The sequence below is a fragment of the Argentina silus genome (assembly GCF_951799395.1).
Source record: "Argentina silus genome assembly, chromosome: 11".
Taxonomy (NCBI): Eukaryota; Metazoa; Chordata; class Actinopteri; order Argentiniformes; family Argentinidae; genus Argentina; species Argentina silus.
The window spans coordinates 1,709,178-1,734,175 of NC_139665.1; the positions used below are offsets into that span (position 1 = coordinate 1,709,178).

Below are 24,998 nucleotides of genomic sequence, written 5' to 3' on the forward strand. Positions count from 1 at the left end.
GCTGTGATCATGCAGGTACATCCAGCCTTTCCTCAGGGTTCCCCAGCCGAGTGGGGGGGTAGAAGGGGTAGTGGGGGCAGTAGTGGACTGGCCATCTGGAGCACCGGGAGAATTCCCTGTGGGCCGGCGGGCCGGCGGATCTGTGGGCCGTAGGCCGGTGGATCTGTGGGCTGCGGGGCCGGTGGGTGATGCGATCTGTGGGCTTTGTGCACTCCTGCCCGGGACCCTGGGCCTATTGTGATGCATGGAATGGAATTAGGAATGATATCAAACCTGCGTTTGTTACCATTCCTCATTCCATTCCATTCTATACATTACAACAAGCCCGTCCTCTGATTTCTGCCTCCACCAGCCTCCCCTGGTCCTGAGTACCCTATTGACACCAGACCATCGGGGGTTTTGTAATCCCGTTCCGTTGAGCTGAGGCAGAAAGGGGGGGGGGTGGTCCTTAGTGGCAGGGGTCGAAGGGGTACTTCGTGACCCCGCCGTGGAGCTCCACGTTCGCCTCTGTCCAGGAGATGACATCGCCTGTCAGGTGAGCCCCGCATGTAGCCTGGCTGTAGATCTCGTTGGGCGTGAGAACTCTGGACCAGAACTGGAGGTCCGATATTTCACCCACGAAAGATTGGGTAGCGTCGAAGCGGCCGCCGAGGGTGTCCTGTCAGCGTGGAGGAGAAGACAGAGTTACACGTACAGTTCTGCTTGACTGACGGTCAATATTTTGTTATTCTCTTTGGCAAAGAACTGTCATTGAATGCAATGAATGCATTCTTCTGTCAGAAGGCCGGTGAGTCAAGGTTTGATGCTCTATTCATGCATTGATGGAACACCTTGGGAATGAAACTAGAAGTTCTGCTGGCGAGAAATAGTTCATATATCAGCTCAAATCTGGGGAGGCTGGTGGAGGTAGAAATCAGAGGACGGGCTCATTGTGATGCATGGAGTTTGATACCCTTCCTCATTCCATTCCATGCATTACAATGAGCCACGTCTTCCGATTTCTACCTCCGCCAGCCTCCCCTGGTATACAAACATACAGGACACAGCCATGTACTTCACCTGCTCCTGGCCCAGGATGAAGACCCCCCCAGGCTTGATGGGGTGCCAGGCGGAGAGGTTCTCTCCTGACCCCCTCTTGACCCCGTCCTGGTAGGCCTCCCACAGCCCGTCCCGAGTCGACCACGCCACGCACAGGTGGTGCCACTTCCCATCCGTCAGCGAAATGGGCAACGTCACGGCCTGGGAGGAGGAAGAGAGGTCAGTACTTGGTGAATGTACTGTAATGTTTGCAGGGGAGGCTGGTGGTGGTAGACATCGGAGGACGGGCTCAGTGTAATGCATGGAACGGAATGAGGAATGGTATCAAATTGGTATGGAACATACAGTGTTTAATACCGTTCCTTCCGTTTCCGTTCCATGCATTACACTGAGCCTGTCCTCAGATTTCTACCTCCACCAGCCTCCACTGAAGGATTGGTTGATAGGCTGGCTTAGTCACAGAATACTATACAGAACATATACTTCAGAGAAAGGGGCAATGTCACAGAGAAAGAGAGACAATGCAGGTTTAATTGATTGCTTGATTGGCTGATTAGTTGATGATGCCGATGGAGTCGCCCATGAATGAAAAGGTTGCTTGGGTGAAGCTTAACAATATCTGAAGTATCATATTGCTGAATGTACCTTTAACAAATGTTTATTACATTAAGCTACAGTGTTTTATGTACCTTCTACTTTAAATATAAATAAAAATAAAAAAAAATAAAAATAAAAAAAGTAATTCTTCCTTCTTCTAGCATTGTGACTGCCAATGGCCCCTGGGCCTGGCATAGATTTGTTTTTCTTATGATGACTGATGTAGACAGATAATTCACTTACTTAGACAAATGTACTTGTTGTAAGTCGCTTTGGATAAAGGCGTCTGCTAAATGTCTAAAATGTAAGTGTAATGTAAATGAGTTTGCATAGTACCCTCCATATATTGAGTCTGCAATAATGTGGGCATCAGAGGAGGCTGGTGGAGGTGGAAATCGGAGGACGGGCTCATTCCGTTCTGTGCATTACGATGAGCTCGTCCTCCAATTTCTACCTCCACCAGCCTCCACTGGTGGGCATCCCCAAGGGGAATGGCAACAGCCCCTCCTGTCTGGGAGAAACGTCTGACTCATGCTGAGGTATGGTGGAGGTATGGTCTCAGGCCACCTGTCTGACCCATGCTGAGTATGGTGGAGGTGTGGTCTCAGGCCACCTGTCTGACCCATGCTGAGTATGGTGGAGGTGTGGTCTCAGGCCACCTGTCTGACCCATGCTGAGGTATGGTCTCAGGCCACCTGACTGACTCATGCTGAGGTGTGGTGGAGGTGTGGTCTCAGGCCACCTGACTGACCCATGCTGAGGTATGGTGGAGGTGTGGTCTCAGGCCACCTGACTGACTCATGCTGAGGTATGGTCTCAGGCCACCTGACTGACCCATGCTGAGGTATGGTGGAGGTGTGGTCTCAGGGCACCTGTCTGACCCATGCTGAGGTATGGTGGAGGTATGGTCTCAGGCCACCTGTCTGACTCATGCTGAGGTATGGTGGAGGTATGGTCTCAGGGCACCTGTCTGACCCATGCTGAGGTATGGTGGAGGTGTGGTCTCAGGCCACCTGTCTGACCCATGCTGAGGTATGGTCTCAGGTCACCTGTCTGACCCATGCTGAGGTGTGGTCTCGGGCCACCTGACTGACGCCGCGTCCACCCTGTGACCAGGCTCCTCTCCACCTGACTCAGTAAGCAGCTTGCCTCCTCTGCTGTGGTCTTATGCCATTAGGGAGGATGAGAGGTGAGGACAGAGCCACTGTTCCTCAGGGGGGAAGACGGGGCGAAGGGGAAGCTATAGGTTAACTGTGGTTGTCACACCTGCCTCCGTCCATAAGGACCGGGGATAAGTCCAATTCTAGGCTCTGATTGGATGAGAAACAGCAGAGACACCTGTCGCTTCAATGTGGGTCGGTCTCACAGGTGATTTTTCTGTTTGTGTTGCCAAGGTAACTGACTGGTATCATGGTTACACAAACTTTGGATTTGTGATACCAATACGCAATAATTAAGCTTGGTCCTCGAAAGCTATCAAAGCTATCACTACATTGAATGTTGTTTGAACAAAAAACTGCCTATTCTCAAACTGGTCACTCAGGGCTCGAAAGTGAAAGTCTCCAGAGAAAGTCAATGATACCCTTACCTTGTCATTAACCAGTAACTCCATAGGGTTGTTGCCCCATTCGATGAGAACCAGTTCATTGGCCTGTCCTGGTACCGAGTAGGAGAAGGGGGTGCCCAGGCCCGGCCCGGACCCTCCCTTCAGCCAGAGACAGACAGTGAGAGCGAAGATCTCATTGAGTAGGGTCCTCCTCACCCTGCCATACATGTAGTTGGTGCGCATCGGGAAGCCGATCTGGAAAGCTTCTGGACTCTTTGGTTTCTTGCGGGGACCTGCTGACAAAAAACAAACAAAAGCAAACTTCAGGGCTGGGTTTATAGATAGATAGTTAGTTAGATAGTATAGATAGTTAATTAGATAGTATAGATAGATAGTTAGATAGATAGTTAGATAGTATAGATAGTTAGTTAGATAGTATAGATAGATAGTTAATTAGATAGTATAGATAGTTAGATAGTATAGTTAGTTAGATAGTATAGATCAATAGTTAATTAGATAGTATAGATAGTTAGTTAGATAATACAGTACCAGAGTCTGTGTTCCTGTGGTGCAGTTGGTTTAGGACGGTGTCCAGCTTGTTGGACCCTCCTCCCCTGACAGGCACTCTGGGTGCCGGTTTGCTGCCAAAGGGCGGGCGAGGGCGATGGCCTTGGTCCGCATCGGTGTCATGGTGACTGTCGTCGTGGTGACCGTTGTCGTGATGATCGTTGTCGTGATGATCATTGTCGTGATGATCGTTGTCATGGTGGTCGTCATGGTGATCATCGTGGTGGTCGTCATGGTGACCATTGCCACGGTGGTCGTCATGGTGGTCGTCGTGGCGGCCATGGCTACGGTCATAATGATGGTCATAGTGGCGGTCATAACGATGGTCGTCACGGTGACCGGTGTGGTAGTCATAGCGATGGTCGTCACGGTGGCTATTGGGGCGGGTGTCGTGATGGTCGTCATGGTGATCATCATGGTGGTCGTCGTGATCGTCATGGTGGTCGTCGTGGTGGTCGTCGTGGCGATCGTCATGGTGACCGGTACCGTGGTGGTCGTCGTGGTGGTCGTCGTGGTGACCGTAGTCATGGTGCCCGCCGTAGTGGTTGTGGAGCTGCTCCTCCAGAGCATTGATCTTCCTCTGCAGGAGGTCTCTGAGGGAGCTGGAGTAGGAGCTGGAGGAGTTCCTGGCCTGGAGAGACACACACACACACACACACACACACACACACACACACACACACACACACACACACACACACACACACACATACACACACACACACACACACATTAGGCCATAGATCTTCCACCATTACAGTGAAAGGAATTAGGAACTTGATGAAAATATTATCCACGTTATTATATTTACGTATCAGCATTTGTTGTTATTTACTACCATGACATCTAACACTAACCCATGACATATTACTGTATGAGTGCCTTCAAAAGTTATCTAATTTTCCACTGTCCCTTGTCGTTATTGCTCATATATGACTATTTGTCTGCTTGTCCAACAGATATCATACATGTATATATACAGTACCAGTCAAAAGTTTGGACACACCTTCTCATTCAATGGTTTTTCTTTATTTTTTTTATTATTTTCTACATTGTAGATTCATTTTGAAGACATCAAAACTATGAAGGAACACATATGGAATTATGTAGTAAACAAAAAAGTGTTAAACAAACCAGAATATGTTTTATATTTTAGATTCTTCAAAGTAGCCACCTTTTGCTTCGATGACAGCTTTTACTCTTGGCAAGGTGTGTCCAAACTTTTGACTGGTACTGTATATAATTTTCTATTGCATTGGTAAATCAATATGTTGTTTATTGACTTGGGCCAAATCAGGTCAAACTTAATTTAATTTAACATCAAAAGTCTTGACATTTAAGTATTTTTTATCTTTTTGTCTTGACCGGAGACACAATTTACACCATTTCTATAGAATGACCCAGACAGCAAACCCTGCCAGTATGTGACATCAGCGCAACATAAGTCAGCCATTTTCTCCCCCCTCACCCCCCGCTGGGCACGGTGCTACAGTGGGCAGTGAAATGGAGGAATATCAGTTCTCTGGCCGGGCATTATGACATTTTAAGCCGGCCCCACCCTCCCGGACGACCTCCTTCCTTTCCTTTCTTCAGTGTCTCTGAGTAAATCCGGCTTTACTTGGTGTGAGAGCGTGACCCGCTTAAAGGCTTGTCTGTGTGGATCATGCTAATTGCCGCTGAAGGTGGCTTGCACCCTGTGACACTCGGTCACCGGTTTGTGGCGTCGCCATCCTGTTAAAGGCAGGAGTGACGGAAGACAAATCTGAGCTTTACTGTTTTTTCTCTAACACTCTGAGGAGAATGAAAGGCCTGAAAGGTGGCAACACCGTCTACGAGCCTTTCTACCCATTAACCGAAATCAAATGAACTGAGTACGTTCTGGATAAGGTGGAAAGAATTCGGGGACCAATTCATCCAATCTTGTTTTACAGGCGGAACTTTAAATCCCCACGGCAACTGAACGCAAATTGAGAGTCATTGACAGCAAAATCCAAGAGAATGTGTTGTTGTCTATAATCCATCTACGGTCTCCGTCATGTAGTTCCCTCGACAGGACCCTCTCAAGGATTACTTTATTTCCCTGTGATCAGTCTAGGTCCTCTCGGGTGAGGGTCAAGTTAATTAATTAACAAACTTAGGGCTTCCTACGCAAAAGCAATAAGGCTTGGGCTGTATGCCACCGATATCCTCACAGCTTGAGAGAAAGCCGGAGAACCCTTTTGAGTCCCTGCTTACCTCCATGTTACAGGTCAGCAGGGAGACAAACATGCAGGTGATTTCCTGGGTGGGTGGCTCTTGGATGACGCAGGTGGACGATCTCAATTACCACGACTGCAGTAAGCCGCCGATCCCATTTCCCCCTCATCCCTTGTTACTACTTACACTCACCTGCAGGTTCTCCAGCCTCTCCTTCAGCGTCTGGAGAGTCTTTCCTGTCTGCTCCGGGGAGAAGGCCCCGTGCTTGCTACCTCCGTAGGACCCCTTCCCCCGGTGGTGCGTGTCGGGGCGATGTCCGTTGTGTGGGTAGTGGGGGTCGTTGTCGTGGTAGGAGTGGTGGGAGCCCGTGGGGGGGTGGTGGGAGTTGTGGTGCGTGGGTCCGTGGTGGTCATCGTCGTGGTGGCCCACCCCGCGGCCAAAGCCCTCGCAGAGGGTCAGCTTGGCCGTCAGCTCCCTGATGGTCTCCCGCTGGTCCAGGATGGTCTCTTTCTGCCTCACCAGGCTCTCGCGGAGGTGCAGGATGGTGGCTTTGGCCTCGTCCGACATTCCCCGCCTGCTGCTCCCGTTAGGCCCCCCCGATGTGGGGCCGTGATGTCCGTTACTGCTGGGGCCATGTGCTGCCCCGTGGGCTGCCCCGTGGGCTGGTCCATGTGCTGCCCCGTGGGCCGGTCCATGTGGTGCCCCGCTCTGTGTGAAGCAGCTGGGGTCTGCGTCCGCTGGAATTGGGGTGCAGACGAACTTGGGGTGGAGTCCATAGTCATGCTCCAATGCTGGCAAACCACTGGCGGCCACTGAGGAGGATATGAGAGTGGAGAGGAGCAGAGAGGAGAAAAGGGGGAAGGAGGGAATGAAGGAGATGAAACCCGGAAGTATCCCGCCCCATGGCGCGTGCCCCGTGGACAAGAGCATTGCAGGAGGGATGGCTGCCTTGGCCATCTTAGGTTGCTGGCGTGTCTGTTTCTAGTCGAGGGACGGTCCTTCAGCGCTTTATGTCTGGTGTGATGTGCACCATGAGTGGAGGACATTTGGGGCGGGCAGCAAGCTGATGTGACACATGACAATAAACGACCAATCCCCTATTCCGAGTGTCAATTCCTTGGAAGACACTCAAACACAGCGCCGGTACTGCAGCACGTAGGGCTTTGTGTCTCTGCCCTAGTTGTTAGCGGTTCATCGCGGAGCCCTGGTATCACACGAGACCAGCTGGTTCCATGCCATGCCAGGCCAATGGCAGTTGACGTGTTCCGTGTTCCGCTGTTCGTGGAACTGGGGGTCTGCTTCCAGCTGATCCCTTTAGGCACAGCGGATCTCCTGAATAATCCCCTTATCTCCAGCTCTTGACCATGCCAGAGGTCCAACCGTGCTCTCACCTACGGGGAAGACAACAGAGACACGTCACAGAGGTCACAACCAAATCCAGTGAAAAGTCTTTGGGAATAATCCCGGCTTTGGAACTTCATACGGTATCGTCACTGAACTTCAGTGGCTAGACAACAGCAGCAACGGCTTAGTGGGGTGTGATCATAGATACACTGACACAGGATTGGGGGGGGAGGGTAGAAATCGGGGGGGGGGGGGGGGGTAGAAATCAGGGGAGGGGGGGGGTTCCTCTTTTCACTCCTACTTTTGCATGTGCCTGGCTGAATATATAATGGCACTGTTTTGCTCGCAACAAACTCTGAAAATCCGACTGAAAATCCTTAATCTGTTTATTCTCTGAAATCTTAATTCTTGCAATGCGCTCATACACATGATCTGTATGGGGTATCTGATAGTTAAGCATACAGTAGACTACAGCTCCAAATCCTCATCTGGGAAAACACAAAACAGCTTTTATGAGATGTGTGACAATGTACTGCAGCAATCAAGGTTTATTTCCCAAACCGATTCATTTATTCCTTCAACACTTGCTTTGCTTTTTTAATGGGTTTAGAAACTTTTATTAAGCCAACTCATCATGGGCTTATGTTGCATAATGTTACATAAGCCCAACACACCAACACTTCCACAGCTGTCCCTTTTGAATGAATTGATTAGAAACCATTGCCGTCCTTGGTTGAACTGCTGTAAATGTGTTATGCCAAGTTAAAGCATCTGAAATGCCATGTAGCATATACAGGCTTATATTAGGTGAAGCATTTGCACTTGCAGCATTTGCCCTGAACATTTTTTAAACATACATATACTATGTTTTCTAATTGCAGCAAACATTTCCATATCCTTGTAAACAAACAAAACCAAACAGAAAATCATGTGACCTCATTCCTTCATCACTGCCGCTGTCGTGGCCAGTTAGCACCATAAAACCTTAAAGCTCAAAACTACGTACTGGACCTTTAAACATGGCAATCAGACATAATACTTGCTGGAGCATCAAGCATTATCTACCCAATGCTCATCTACAACCACTGTTAACACTGTTAATAATAATTAATAGTGGTTATAATAATTATAATGATAATTAGATATGTTTTCTTTCTGAAGAAATAGAATTGTGTTTAAAAATGTGTCATGCCTTGTGCTCGTGGTGACGGTATAAGGGGGTGGGTCTGAAATATTAGTGCTGTTTTCAAGGCCAGATTCTTCAGCTCACATGATTGCCTTGACCTGCTTATTGTCATGAACACGCCTCTACCTACCGCTACTCCACCCATGAGACGGCAAGACGGCTCTACAGCACAGTGGTGTTAAACCTGTTACCGCCGACACAAATATGCCGATACGGTATGACTGCATTTGGACAACAGTAGGTCTTCCTCAAACATCAAAGCAATGGTTTCCAACTGCTGTTTCTGTGTTTAAACCCTTCTTTGTTCCTTCATAGAGAAACTAAAATAACAATCATTATTTTTCTGATACTTATACGTAGTCATTAAAGCATACAAAGAAAATAGATTTACAAATGGAATATGTCATAGTTTTGGACAAAGAGGCACAAATAAACAAGCTCTGGTAAGTCAAAGTATTGTGACCACTCCTCCCATGGCCCAAGGTTGAAGGGCTAATAGGCTTGCAGGATTACTGTGTGTGGGGGATTGGCCTTCACTTCAGGAAGTCAAGGCACTGTGATGACACGTGTGAGAGGAGCTATCCCTGTCTGCTCCACAGACCTCCAGGCCCTGTCTACATGTGCCCTGCTCCAGGCCCTGTCTACATGTCTACAGGCTCTGCTCCAGGCCCTGTCTACATGTTCCCTGCTCCAGGCCCTGTCTACATGTCTACAGGCCCTGTCTACATGTCTACAGGCTCTGCTTTAGGCCCTGTCTACATGTCTACAGGCCCTGCTTTAGGCCCTGTCTACATGTCTACAGGCCCTGTCTACATGTCTACAGGCTCTGCTCCAGGCCCTGTCTACATGTCTACAGGCTCTGCTCCAGGCCCTGTCTACATGTCTACAGGCTCTGCTCCAGGCCCTGTCTACATGTCTACAGGCTCTGCTCCAGGCCCTGTCTACATGTCTACAGGCTCTGCTCCAGGCCCTGTCTACATGTCTACAGGCTCTGCTCCAGGCCCTGTCTACATGTCTACAGGCTCTGCTCCAGGCCCTGTCTACATGTGTCCTGCTCCACTGCTTAAGAGGCTTCCCCTCATGCTCGCTCGGCACGCGAGGGTCTGTCAGGGGAGGCTGGTGGAGGTAGAAATCAGAGGACGGGCTCACTGTAATGCATGGAACGGAATGAGGAACGGTATCAAACAGGTGTAATTGATACCATTCCTTGTTCCGTTCCATGCATTACAATGACATCCGCCCTCCACCAGCCTCCCCTGACGTACATGGCAGTTTGACATGTCAACTTGCCACAACGTAGGTCGAATGTGACTAATTACTGCGAAACAAGACAGTGGTCAGATGAGTAGAAAACGTGGTATGACCAGGTACGAAGATAAGGAAAAGACTCTAGGCACTAAATGATGTTCAGTTTTGATTAAAGTTTCTTTGGGTGCTGGAGAGCCCAGGGTCGATCCAATAAGTCAATAACACGGCCAGCACTCTCTAATAGAAACACTCTGGTTCCAAAAACAACACAACCATCAGCGGACGCTTAGGCTAACAAGCAGGCAGTGTGGCAGAAACATTACATCTTTATGAATTGTACATAAACTAGAATTAAGTTCCAGACTTTTTCAATTTCAATTCACTCTGTCCAGGTCATTTCCACCCAAGTTTTTACAGTGTCTCCTTTGTTTGCTGAACATACTGTACTGAAGATACCTACAATATCTCTTCTTAAAACTCATTTTTATAGACTATCCTTCTATTGATGCTGCCCTTATTATTTTTAATGTGTGGAGTTTTACTGTTTTCTACTTATATTTTAGTTATGTATATGTATATCTCTGTTCTCTTTTATATGAATAATGTTTGTTATTATTATTATTATTATTATTATTATTATTACCATTACTATTACTACTACTACTATTATTATTATTATTATTATTATTATTATTATTATTATTATTATTATTATTATTATTATTATTATAGTAGGTAGACCCTGGAAGTCCTGCCTGGCCTCTGTCTGAATCTCAGTCCCCTCTATGGTCCCCCCCGCCCCCCGCCCCCCGATCACACCCCCCCAGCACCACAGCTGTCATCTCAGACTGGTTCATGTTGATGGGCTGTAGTTACCCAGACACAGCTGTACTGGGGCACATGCTGCTTCCAACAAGGGAGGCCGGTGGAGGTAGAAATCGGAGGACGGATTCGTTGTAATGCATGGAACGGAATGAGGAGTGGTATTAAATACGCATGTTTATTTTAAAATTTTCAATGAGCCTGTCCTCCGATTTCTGCCTCCCCCAGCCTCCCCGGGGGTTAACCTCGCTGTCCTGGGTGAGTCAAAGGTCATGCCCCAGCTTAACATAAGCTTTGACACGAGGTTAGAGTTTAGATCGGGGCAGCTAGATCAGGGTTAGGGTTAGGGTTAGGGTTGCAGTGCGTGTGTGTTGTCTCGGTTGAGGGGGGGGGGCACGTATCACATTCCTACAATTGATGAAAATTGATTGCATGGCCAAATATGGCCAAATTTTCTTCTTCTTCTTCTTCTTCTTCTTCTTCTTCTTCTTCTTATCCTTCTTCTATTTGCCAGTTATGTGTGTTTGATAAAAATATATATATAAAGGCAATTTCACACTGGCCAGTTCCCCCCAGGGTGACCCCGGGCCACTAGAGGGAACATTTTCTTTTTAACCCCGGGTGAGATGTTCTACTTGGGGTGAGTCAACTCTGCGGATGGAACAGGGTTGAGACCAGGGGAGGCTGGTGGAGGTAGAAATCGGAAGATAGGCTCATTATAATACATGGAACGGAATCAGGAATGGTATCAAACACACATGTTTGATACCATTCCTTATTCCATTCCATGCTTTACAATGGGCCCGTCTGCCTCCACCAGCCTCCCCGGGTTGAGATACTCTCCCAGGGTTGAAAGCTCCGGTGGGAAAATGTCTGCTTTGAGCTACGGTGGCCTTAGGAGTTCAAACAGAGCGTTTCTCAAAAATAACACTAGAATGTTACTGTGGCACCAACAACACATGCGCGTCACTGTCTGTCCTTCCTGCTGCTCACTAATCAGCCCTTTGCTGGTTTATCATCAAGAAGGTTTAAACCGTCATCACTGCAGATACACCAACATGTGACAAGCAGTTGATCCTGATGGCGTATTGAACTTTGGCTTTTGCAGGCTCGGCTTTTGGGCCTCTACTAAAGTTTGTAACATAATAAAATCTGAATTCTATATTTGAAGGAGGCAAAGACTCGGCTCTGTGTGCTCGTCCAGGCTGAAAGACGTCAGTGTTAAACGGTTTCATCTCGCCCCGGGTTGAATTCAACCCCAAACATTTACAACTTTTGCCAGTGTGAAACAAGTTGAACGCAGGGTTCAAAAGAACCCCGAGTCAAAAGAGCCGGTTTGAAAACGCTTTGAGAAAAGATCTACAGTGAAAAGGGAGTAAAATAGAAAAATGTAGAATAATCCAGAATAATCCAGAATCATCTAGAATAATTTCAAATAATCTAGAATAATTTAGAATAGTGACAGAGACACGTTCATGAACTCTGCAGCTGTTATAAAGAGGATTTCACATTACTTGGAAATGACTCTTGTAATGCTGTAATCTGTGCTACAAATAGACAATATATTAGTGAAGACAAGGCCATAACTGTCCCTGGCTCTGACCAGGAATACAGTCATAAACAGCCTAAAGGTCATGACTGCAGAGAGAGGCCAACTATTTGAAAGTGACACTTTTGTGAATGCATTTGAAAATAAGATTCCGATGAATGAGAACAACAAGTTATATTGTTTTACACTGTGAGAGACAGCAGTGCCACATCTGTTTGAACAAATATAGATATTATTTTGTGATATTAAGTCTTTATACCCTATTGTTTCTCCTGCCATTAGGTAGTGAGAAGTCCTCTGTGACTGCAGAGATGTTTACTCATGAGCTAAACTGTTGATGCAACAGCAGCCAGGCTAAATCTACGGTAAACACACTGTTGACAAAGCAGATTTAGCTAAAAGTAATTAAAAAAAGGCCATTACATTTAAATATTGTAAAACCTTCACAAATTAACTCAACATGCGGTTCATTATTTTCAGGGAGAATAAGTTCCTTACCTGCTGAGCTGTGGAGTCCCAGGTTGGCTAGTCCATACCAACCACTGAGCAGATTGAGAGGGATTTGCTTCAGCAGGATAAATTTAACTCTCTCTTCCTCTCCCTCCCTCCCTCCCTCCCTCCCTCCCTCTCTCCCTCTTTCTTTATTCTACCTCTCTCTTCCCTTGTCTCCACTCCTCCGCTTGTTCTTGTTGCCTCTTCTTGACTCTTTTATGAAGCAGTTCTTATTCTCTTGTTCAGATTACGGTCTTCACAAAACAACTCAGATGATAATCCAGGTGTACATTAAGAAGAGAGGAGGCTGGTGGAGGTAGAAATCGGAGGATGGGCTCATTGTAATACATCAGGGGAGGCTGGTGGAGGTAGAAATCCTCCGATTTCTACCTCCACCAGCCTCCCCTGAGGTATTACGATGAGCCCGTCCTCCGATTTCTACCTCCACCAGCCTCCCCTGATGTATTACAATGAGCCCGTCCTCTGATTTCTACCTCCACCAGCCTCCCCTGAGGTATTACAATGAGCCCGTCCTCCGATTTCTACCTCCACCAGCCTCCACTGTTCCCTCACCTCCTGATACTTTGGAGTTAATAAATTCAACATACAGTGGGAATGCACCATAGGCTATTCTCCTAGTATGTTCTGTGTTAGGCTATTCTACTAACATGTTCAGTGTTAGGCTGTTCTACTAACATGTTCAGTGTTAGGCCATTCTCCTAGTATGTTCAGTGTTGGGTTAGGGTTAGGGTTGGCGGTTAGCGGTGATGACCTGGCTAACTCAGACAGGCTGGTTGACCGACTCCCATCCCAAACCTCCCCTCATAACCAGCTTAGCTGGTCTAAATGTAATGTCAGAGCTCTAATTCTATCTAAGAATTAAAGTTGGTTACGGCAGGGAGAGAGAGGGGCGAGTCTGAGGGTAAGACTACTGGAGGGGAGGAGGAAATAAAACAACACAGGCAGGAGGGAGAATAAGAAGTGAGATTTAGACTTACTACCGGGTGAAAGCTGTCCAAGAAGCCTCCCCCACACCACTCCCCTCCCATACCACTGTGTTGGTCCCCAGAGCCTCACCCCAGACAAGACCCCCTGACCCCCACACCTGGACGTTCTGTCCCGATCACGGCCACGTAGGCAAAGGAGGCCCCAGTCCGCTTTAAAGACTTTGTGTGTTAGACTTAATCTGTTCCCTTGGGGCGAGGAGGTGTGAAGTGGGGAGGCAGTGTAACCCCCCCCCCCACACACACACACACACACCCCTCCCACCGGAACCCCACCAGGCGGAAATATGTAAAATAGGGTTTTCGGCAGAAGAGGTTAAATCAGGGGGTTCAGTCTGCCACCACCCAGAAGCTCGGCCTGGGAGTGCCATCTTATGGAGATCATCACAACTACAGTGTCTTAGTCACCCTGTGGCAGCCAGGTCTCCATGCTGGCCACATCTCACTGCAGCATTCTCACACTGACAGGAAAATAGTTCACTTAGAGACACAAATTAATGTTTCTAGTCACACAGTTACAAACTGAGGTTCTGAGACACAGAGACACTGAGGTTCTGAGACACTGAGACACTGAGGTTCTGAGACACTGAGACACAGAGACACTGAGACACTGAGACACAGAGACACTGAGACACTGAGACACAGAGACACTGAGGTTCTGAGACACAGAGACACAGAGACACAGAGACACTGAGGCACAGAGACACTGAGACACAGAGACACTGAGACACAGAGGTTCTGAGACACAGAGACACTGAGACACTGAGACACTGAGACACTGAGACACTGAGACACAGAGACACTGAGGCACAGAGACACAGAGACACTGAGACACTGAGACACTGAGGCACAGAGACACAGAGACACTGAGACACAGAGACACTGAGGTTCTGAGACACTGAGGTTCTGAGACATTGAGACACAGAGACACAGAGACACTGAGACACTGAGGCACTGAGACACTGAGGTTCTGAGACATTGAGACACTGAGACACTGAGACACTGAGGTTCTGAGACACTGAGACACTGAGACACAGAGACATTGAGGCACAGAGACACTGAGGCACAGAGACACTGAGACACTGAGACACTGAGGTTCTGAGACACAGAGACACTGAGGCACAGAGACACTGAGACACTGAGACACTGAGACACTGAGACACAGAGACACTGAGACACAGAGACACTGAGGTTCTGAGACACAGAGACACTGAGACACTGAGGTTCTGAGACACTGAGACACTGAGGCACAGAGACACAGAGACACTGAGGTTCTGAGACACAGAGACACTGAGACACTGAGACACAGAGACACAGAGACACAGAGACACTGAGGCATTGAGACACTGAGACACTGAGGCAGTGTGGGCAGAGTCAGTGTGGGCAGAGTCAGTGTGGAGTGAGGGCGTCATGTTCCATTTAGAACCTTCTGTGAAAAGGGTTCTATGTGGAACCCAAAAGGGGTCTACATCTAATCTAAAAGGGTTCTAAAATTGTTTTTAGGCCTATACAGTATGTCTTTTTAATTTGAATTGTTTACTCAAAATAAAATCTGCCAATCAATGAATACATGTGTCAATCAATCGATCAACCAACCAAGGATCCAGGATCACTGCTTATTAGTGATTTCCCTCCTGTTGAACCCTCATGTCTCTGAGTGTAGCACGGTTTGAGACAGGATTCCTTTGACCCTGTCCATGACCTCACCACATAGATGTCCCCCGTCCCCCGTCCCCCCCCTCGAGAGAGGGAGTGGTATGGGATTGATGTCAGTCTGTAATGTACTGTACTGATAAAGTTTCCTAAAAGTTAAAAGTTAGCCTTTCACCCAATAAAGAGTCCAAACCCCTGAGTGAAGTATCAACTGTTTAATCCCATTATAAGAAAAGAAAGTGGCAGTTAAGTTCCCATTTTAAATCATGTCACGATTTAATTTAAAATAACACATAATACATTTATAAGCCCCCTCAATAACCATTACAACCATTTCGCCTGGAGAACCTCAGATTACAGCATTTCTGATGCCTGCACTGCAGCTTCCTCCTGCCAAGCGGAGCCCTTTATCTAGGGCAATGTACATAACTCACATTTTGCATAGCATCACTATTTAGCAGCTTTAAATAGCTGCCCGCTAACTGAAGCAATATAGGTGGTAGACCTTGGATGTCACTCACAGGGACAACAGGAAGGAAGAGAACCTGTATAAATCTGTAACCCTGTCCTCTAGAGACCAAAAGTTACCACAGATAAACTGCTATTGTTATGCCATTAGTTGTTCAGTTCCAGGAGGCCTCTTCAGCTGACCTCCTCTCTTGGTTTGACAGCCTGCCAGCTGAGACTGTAACAAGCACAGTTTCTTATTTCAGGCGTTATTAGTCACGATTCCTGCTTCAATCAACACAACACTACCAGAGGCCACAGGAGAGCAGCTCACGCGCTCCCAAACACAAACTCTTCAACTGCCGGTGCCTCACGGTGCTTTTTTATCAGGCTATTAACAGGTGGCTGTCAAAAATAGAATGAAAACACACATACATACATACACACACACACACACACACACACACACACACACACATACACACACACACTCTCACTCACTCACTCACTCTCACACACACACACACACACACACACACACACACACACACACACACACACACACACACACACACACACACTGAAATAGAGACCCCACACTTCTGATGCATTTTCTCACAAATACATTTTACAGGGCTAGCAAAGAGAGACAGATCCTGCACAGCTGTGCTTGTGTCCTGTATGTAAACACACAGATTTACTTACAAATCCACAGGCACAGACGGGAGCCTAGGTAACTACTGAGCCCAATCACCCCCCCACTCACCCTCACCCTCCCACCCCCCCACTCACCCTTCCACCCCCCCACTCACCCTCACCCCCCCACCCCCCCACCCCCCCACTCACCCTTCCACCCTCCCACTCACCCTCCCACCCTCCCACGCACAGTAACAGGAAGCTACAGGCCACTACCCCCTTTCCCCTCCCCCCTCCTCTGCACCCCCCTCCCTCTCTGTCTCACTCCCTCTCCCCTCTCACCTCGCCCTCTTTCACTCCGAACTGAACCACACACACCAAACAGGTCAGCAACTACCTCTGAACTGAACCACACACACCAAACAGGTTAGCAACTACCTCCAAACTGAACCACACACACCAAACAGGTCAGCAACTACCTCTGAACTGAACCACACACACCAAACAGGTCAGCAACTACCTCTGAACTGAACCACACACACCAAACAGGTTAGCAACTACCTCTGAACTGAACCACACACACCAAACAGGTTAGCAACTAGCTCATATCATTGTTGTGTTTCTAAGGTGACCATGATAGCAACAAAGCAACGTGTGTTAGACAATGAATCAGTCTCAAACATGTAGCTAGTGTTGTTGTGTATCTCGGTGAATAAATTGATTTTGTTTTTGTTTAAAAAGTGGCTGCAAATGTTGACCTGGGGGGGGGGGTTTGTTGCTATGCATGCTGTGGCATTTGATTAATCAATGTAGTTACTCTTGATTTCAAACTGATCATTAAATTGTTTTGGAGATAGTACGAGTGGGATATTGAGAGACATTGTATGTTTGTTAATTGCTCAAGAGTGATATCAGATAATTTAGCCTTTGTCATTTTAATCCTCATGATGATTGACTTATCTTTCAATCTGAATATCTAAATATGAATACCTTGTTCCTGAGAGCCTGACACAGCACACTGCGTCTGTGTCAAGCGAATGATGCAGTACAGCAGTTTAACTCATCCTTATATTCACAGGCATTATTTGGTGTGCTGTGTCAATTTAACGCACAATGAGCAAAACATACAGAACCACTGAGAATACAGCATGATTGTTATTGTAGCTTGATGTTAACATTGGTTTTGAGAAAACTGTAATTATTCTATAAGAGTTTTTGTAAACAGTCTTAAAATGCATTGCATGTCATGTAAACGGTAGACGCAGTATTTAAAACTCCCATTGGTTTATTTCTCATTGAGTGTATTTGACATATGAAGGTAAAGATGGCCGACTTTGCCCCAGTTTGACCGGTTTTTGGCCATTATCTGCTGGCGCCGGTTCAGACTTGACATTCAATCACACAGTTGGACATGTATCTCTGTGGTATTAAACCGTCTAGAACACAGCCAACATGACACTATTGGGTTGAAACAAAGATCAAAGTAATATATTTCTTGCTACATTCATCTTATAACAACATTGTGATGGATTTATGAAACAAGTGTTCAACTCATGTTGTCTATCCTGTGCCTGATTTGAATATGAATTGGTTCCTTTCCCCTGTTTCCTAGAAGAAGAACCCTGATCTTTATCCTGTTTCCTAGAAGAAGAACCCTGATCTTTATCCTGTTTCCTAGAAGAAGAACCCTGATCTTTAGCCTGTTTCCTAGAAGAAGAACCCTGATCTTTATCCTGTTTCCTAGAAGAAGAACCCTGATCTTTATCCTGTTTCTCCACGACCTTGTAGCTACAAATCTTTGATTTTTTCATTTTTACTTTCTGTAATTTTTCCCCCATTTTTCATAATGCCCCCCTCATCTGAGTTGTCTCCATCGTCATCCAGACCTCGGTGTTGGTCGATGTTTCGATGTCTGGTGTTGCTACTCAACCGTTAATGCTTTGCTTTTGGTTTCTTTTGTGCACAGGCCTGATAATCCCAGACATAAAAAAATAAATAATTATAGTAAATTTTTATGTTTTCTTTATAATAACCCTATTCATTTTGGGTTCTATTTTCAACCGGCGCAAAACGGACAGAGGCATATTGGCAATCTGTGTTGGCGGTAACAGGTGAACATACCAGAGCTCTGGAACGCTGTCTCACCTGCGCTCAGGTGGGCGGAGAAGCAGTCATAGAGGCGTGTTCATGGCGATGACCAGGTCAGGTACTATCAGCTGCACTGAAAAATTCTGACCTTGAAAACAGCACAAGATATTTCAGACACACCCCCTAAACGCCAGCGCCCCTCACCAGAGGACGCGTTTACGCTTCGACTGTTTTTCACGCCGTTCAAACCGAGCCCTTCGTACTGGACACATCTGCGCCTCCGCCATGTGGTCCACCTTCGTGGCACAGGAAGAGGATGTGAGGTCACCAGGGGTGGCGGGAGGCGGGGCCTCAGGGCTGATGGGTGTCATGGGAAGCAGCCGAGGAGGAGGAGGAGCTAAGCGTCGGGTGACGACGGCGTCGGATGGCGCCATGAGCGACAGTCAGGAGGGGAAGATCAAGCTGGCGTTCTTCGTGGCCATCGTGGGGGTGGTTCTGACCGTCCTGGGCGTGGGGACGGAGTTCTGGGTGGAGCTGGCGCCGGCCAAGAGCTTCTACAACAACCAGACCTGTCTGACGGCCCACTACGGCCTGTGGAAGGGCTGCACCCGGAGGCTGTGGGTGGCCGACATCGACCCTGAGAGGCAGAGCTGTGGGCCTGCGGATCTGCCAGGAGGTGACTGACTGGTCCGGCGCTGCATTAATGCATTTCTATCAGGGGAGGCTGGTGGAGGTTGAAAATCGGAGGACGTGCTCATTGTAATGCATGGAATGGAATGAGGAACGGCATCAAACGTGTGTGTATGATACCATTCCACATTTGTGTTTGATACCATTCCTCAGTCCATTCCATGCATTACAATGAGCCCGTCCTCCGGTTCCTACCTCCACCAGCCTCCCCTGATTTCTATGCCTGTTGGGGTACAGTCTGAAACAGCAGCATCATTACAAGCCAAAGAGCATCCACTGAAACCGCAGGCAATCCAATCCATGTCCCAAACTGTCTCTTGAGAAAGCCAGTTAGTGGACTGCATCATGGATATGTTTGGGTTCGGTTATTATTAGATTAAACTCACACGTATTCCTGTCAAAACCCGAACCCACTGAGAATGAGATGTGTCATATGTAAGAGGATATTTGTTAGATCAACCACTGGTATCAAATCACAAGATGCCTAGACACCATGATATTGAGATGATATAGAATGAATTGAATCTGCATGCCTGTCTGCCTGCCTGCCTGTCTGTCTGTCTGTCTGTCTGTCTGTCTGTCTGTCTGTCTGTCTGTTTCTGTCTGCCTGTCTGTCTGCCTGTCTGTCTGTCTGTCTGTCTGCCTGCCTGTCTGTCTGTCTGTCTGTCTGTCTGTCTGTCTGTCTGTCTGTCTGTCTGTCTGTCTGTCTGTTTCTGTCTGCCTGCCTGTCTGTCTGTCTGTCTGTCTGTTTCTGTCTGCCTGCCTGTCTGTCTGTCTGCCTGCCTGTCTGTCTGTCTGTCTGTCTGTCTGTCTGTCTGTTTCTGTCTGCCTGCCTGCCTGTCTGTCTGCCTGCCTGCCTGCTTGCCTGCTTTTCTGCCTGTCTGTCTGTCTGTCTGTCTGTCTGTCTGTCTGTCTGCTTGCCTGCCTGCCTGCTTGTCTGCCTGTCTGTCTGTGCGGGACTGTGCATCGTACCTTTATGAAACAACCAACATTTAAATCCGACAGGGATCTTCTATCCGAGAAGAATCTTTGTCAGGTCAAAATGACCAACCTGACGAACAATCTTGTCAGATCTAAACTTTGTTTCATAAAGGTTCGTATTGGAGCATTTGAGTAGGCGGGCTTCATTCTTCCTGCCCCCCACTCAAGGATGATTGTTTTGACCATACTTGACGTAGGAGAGATGCTAACCTTCTGTTCTCATTGATGTACACTGATGTATTTCATTTTTTAAATATATTTATTCTCATATTTCATTTCAAGATACATTTATGCAATGCTGAAGACAGACAGGCAGACAAGACAAGTTTTATGAATTTCAATAGGATTCTCACCATTATCAGTGAATTAGATGACATAACATTTCCATTTGCGTCAGTCAAGTGCCTTCTCTCTCTCTCCTCTCTCTCTCTCTTTCCATCTACTCAAGAATCCAACTGCACCTACTTCAAGTTCTTCACCACCGGCGAGAACACCGTCCTCTTTCAGAAGACAACAGAAAAGAGTGAGTCACTCTGTCCCCTGGCCCCTCTCCTCCAGTGTCCCCGCCCACACACCCTCTGTCTTCCTCCGACAGTATCATCTGCGTCCCGGCGGGTCAGCCATTGACTACAGCAATCATGGTACAATGTATTCCTCCTACTCCATCTCTGCCAGAGCAGTGCAGTCTGGGAGGCGGTGTTTCTTCAGGCCTACAGGGACTGACTGTTCTGTTCTCTTGTTTCTACTGGATCTCTGAACCAACACATGAGAGGGTGTAAAACATTCCGGGAATGTAAACTGTTTAATATATATATATATGTTACATTCAAGCTTTCTAGAAGCTTCCTAATGGCTGTAATGACTATGTTTAATCAGTAGCGATCAGGGAATGAGATCCCTTGAAAGAAATAGTTCATTTACGAACGCTGTTTTGGTCGTGAAAAGTGCTTTCTAAAAGGGGTTAGGGTTAGTAGTTGTGTACAAACATGTTGTTACTGGCCAGGGGTGGACTCACCGATTTTCACCTTTTCTGTTTCTGGTGGCTGCTAATGTCTGACACTGCAGGTCCATTTCGGGGGTTTATACTATTATTAGGGAGGATGAAATGGCTAAGCTAAAAGACACAGCGCTAGCCCCAACATGTCATGACTATGCTAAGCTAACCGACACAGCGCTAGCCCCAACATGTCATGACTATGCTAAGCTAACCGACCCAGCGCTAGCCCCAACGTGTCATGACTATGCTAAGCTAACCGACACAGCGCTAGCCCCAACGTGTCTGTCTCTCCCCAGGTCTGAATGTGGCGGCGGCCATGTTGGCTCTCTCCAGCCTCTTCCTGATGGTGATGGGGGCTGTGTGCATCACCATGGCTCTCAGCAAAGGGGTGCAGTTCTTCCTCAAGCCGGCTTCCTTCTGCTTCATCCTGTCAGGTGAGTGAGGTGAGGCTCAGCAGACAGCCTGCTTAGACAAACTAGAACATTCACCACTCTTAGGCCCTCTATCTATAGGGCCTCCGTGTAGTCATGTTACCTCTCCAGTACTGATATACTCTGGCTCTAGGAAACCTATAGGAGGAGTTACAGTTATCTCTTTCACCTCTGACACAGTGGGGAGGGAGGGAGGGACAGGGAGGGACAGGGAGGGAGAGAGAGAGAGAGAGAGAGAGAGACCTCCTGGCTGCTGAACTCCAACAGTTTTGACGCCCCCCCCCCTCCCCTCTCTCCCCCAGGTATCCTAGTTCATCTATCTCTCATGGTTTTCCACCAGTCAGTGCTGTCCTTCCTGTCCAGTGACCACTCCGTGCCGCTGCACCACGAGTTGTCCTGGTCCGTGACGTGCGTCGGCTGCTCGGGGGCCATTCTTATTGTGGGCGGACTCCTCTTCCTGCTGCTCGCCCTGCCTTACAGTCCCTGGCAACGCTGTCTGCCTCACAGTGACAGCGACAGCTAGTGGCCAGGAGGTGGTATTGCACTTTATCTTGTCTATGTTGTCTTATGGGCCAACAGTTTGCTTCTGTTAAAGAGCCCTGCGCAACATGTAAATTCTCGTTCAGAAAAGTCTCTGTTCGCGACAACCGCTAGTATCTGATAAGTGTCTGTTGTCGCCTGTTGGTAGTTACTGAATGTGGAACGTCATACTGTAGGTGTTTGAATAAGCCAACTCCCCTTGGCACGTCCTCTGAAAACTCCCATTTCCTCCCATGCAAAGTTTGTGTTGGTCGGGGCAGACACCCTGACATAGAATCACCAACACTGGTTCCTCACACATCTGGTCACATGGTTTTAGTGATGCGCGTCGCTCTTTAGCGGAAGCAAATTTTGAGTTGTTACGAGGGTTCAAGACATTCGTCGTCCTGAATGTTGTGTTTTGCTTAAATTAGTCCCACTTAGAACGTCATCAGCTCTCGATAGTTGAAGAAGCTGAAGATTGGCAATATCAAATCATGCCTGTCTGAGATACAGCAGACTGTCCCATTAGGGGCCGTGTCCTCCAAACGCACTTTTACTGACAACAGATCGCGTCGCGCCGCTTCTGTCCCTGAACCTGCGGCCTTCAGAGCGGCGCGCGGAAACACCTGACTGCTGTTGCTAGGCTACCTGATACAGCCTTTACCTGCCATGGTAGCTAGCAACGGTTAGCCATTATGCTAACACGAATTTAACTTCGTAGGCATTTCTATGCTAGTAACAGAGTAGTTTGAGATTCTGCTGTAATCTGATTGCCATTGAACTTGTCCAAATTATGCTTGATGTAAAACATGGTATTTTTTGTGATTTGTTTATTTAAAAAAACACATGAATCCCATATAACTAAATTACACATGAAAGCTCATGTCTATTGGATTGTTATAAAAGATGAATTGATGAGAAGGGGGGGGGGGGGGGGGGGGGGGGTGAAAATAGGTCTTAGATTCTTAACCCAAGCACATTTGGTGTGTTCTGTGTCACCCAATTGTCGTTTCTAAACAAGATTTTGAGAAAGATAGTTCTTACTTTTTCTGGTAAGATACATAGACAGTATATGTCAGAAATGTGATTTGTTTGTCTGTGTTTGAGTGGGAATCAGGAAGATGAATCGTCTGGAAGTGATTGTGTATGGAAGACATGATTTTATTATTAAATGTAAAGACAACATCTCTGTCTCAGGCCATTTTTTCTGTTTTCCCTCCCTCCTCTCTCTCCTCCCTCCTCTCTCCCCTCCCTCCCCTCTCCTCCCTCCTCTCTCTCCTCCCTCCTCTCTCCCCTCCCTCCCCTCTCCTCCCTCCTCTCTCTCTTCCCTCACCTCTCCCCTCCCTTCCTCTCCTCCCTCCTCTCCCCTCTCTCCTCCTTCTTCTCTCCCCTCCCTCCCCTCTCCTCCCTCCTCTCTCTCCTCCCTTCCTCTCCTCCCTCCTCTCTCTCCTCCCTCCCCTCCCTCCTCCCTCCTCTCTCAACTCCATCTATTCATCATCGACACCAATCACTTCTTTCCGTCATCTCTGTCCAGGCTTCTGTCTCGTCACCGTCTCCCACATGTTGCTGTTGTTACAGCGAGATTTAGACCATGGCAGCGCAACAGAAGCCTGGACAGGAAATACAAAATGGACTGAATTCAGACTGTGTCAGTTCGACCTCCCCTCCCACCACCAAGACCATCACCTCATTCCACCCACTAACCACACGTCTGTGGTTTGTGGTTTGTGGTTTGTGGTTATATAACAGTCTTATAATTTTAAAACTGACACGCTTGTTTGTGTTGTGTGTGTGTGTGTGTGTGTGTGCGCGGGCGCGTGTGTATGCTGTAAGTGGGTGGTGTTCTAACCTCTACCCCTGTAACCCCCCCCCCCCCCCCCCCCCCTCCTGACCTCCTCTAATTCACATGCAGATGAAACAGGACCCTGCTGTTGACAGACATCTGACACCCACCCCGTACATGGTGTCTATATTTGTAAGCACAAGGGTTTGCGTGTGTGTGTGCGTGTGCGTGTGCGTATGTGTGCTAGCGTGTGTGTGTGTGTGTGTATGTGTGTGTGTATGTGTGTGTGTGTGCGTGTGTGTGTGTGTACGTGCGTGTACGTGCGTGTGTGTGTGCATGCGTCGGCATTGGATCAGAGGTAATAAGAATAACTGGCACGACCAACATACACCAGGCCTGGTCTCATACAGCAGACAGACAGCAGGCCTGGTCTCATACAGCAGACAGACAGCAGGCCTGGTCTCATACAGCAGACAGACAGCAGGCCTGGTCTCATACAGCAGACAGACAGCAGGCCTGGTCTCATACAGCAGGCCTGGTCTCATACAGCAGACAGACAGCAGGCCTGGTCTCATACAGCAGGCCTGGTCTCATACAGCAGGCCTGGTCTCATTCAGCAGGCCTGGTCTCATACAGCAGGCCTGGTCTCATACAGCAGATATACAGCAGGCCTGGTCTCATCGTAACTCTCCTGGTTATGATGGTTCTGCTGAGCCAGCAGGGATCACAAATCTATTGTCCCAGCAACACTCCTCCTCTAGGGGAGAGGGAGAGAGAGAGAGAGGGAGAGAGAGAGAGAGAGAGAGAGGGAGAGAGAGAGAGAGAGAGAGAGAGAGAGAGAGGGAGAGAGAGAGAGAGAGAGAGAGAAAGAGAGGGAGAGAGAGAGAGAGAGGGACTGCAGCATCACGGCTCCCCCAGAGAGAGCTGACTAATTAAAACTTCTCACTAAATCACACATTAACTGTGCGTTCCATGTGGTTGAACAAATACAGCCTCTTCCCCAGCTCTCTCCACCACGTCATTGATACTGTATAATAATACTGTATTCTGATGCTGCACAGTGAGATTTAAAGGAGAAGGGTATAAGTTTGTAAAATCTGACCACCTCTGGCCATCGTGGCGAAATTCAGTTTGAAGGTCCAAACGACATCCTCCCGAAAAATAATACAACTCCCCGAAAA

General features: G+C 47.8%; 2 protein-coding genes across 2 annotated transcripts; one reads left to right on the top strand and one right to left on the bottom strand.

Annotated features, from left to right (window-relative positions):
• Positions 1-448: 448 nt before the first annotated feature.
• On the bottom strand, positions 449-8,701 carry LOC310812109 (uncharacterized protein; the record flags this gene model as incomplete). Its single annotated transcript, XM_083680528.1, has 7 exons — positions 449-658; positions 1,060-1,239; positions 3,224-3,474; positions 3,731-4,379; positions 6,137-6,756; positions 7,092-7,335; positions 8,666-8,701. The coding sequence occupies 7 exons, from the start codon at positions 8,699-8,701 to the stop codon at positions 449-451; spliced, it is 2,190 nt and encodes a 729-aa protein (XP_083536654.1).
• A 9,997-nt stretch (positions 8,702-18,698) lies between these two features.
• Positions 18,699-22,035, top strand: cacng6a (calcium channel, voltage-dependent, gamma subunit 6a; the record flags this gene model as incomplete). Its single annotated transcript, XM_083680762.1, has 4 exons — positions 18,699-19,089; positions 20,533-20,607; positions 21,378-21,515; positions 21,815-22,035. 4 exons carry the CDS (start codon positions 18,699-18,701, stop codon positions 22,033-22,035), a joined length of 825 nt encoding a protein of 274 aa, XP_083536888.1.
• Between the last annotated feature and the right edge of the window lie 2,963 nt (positions 22,036-24,998).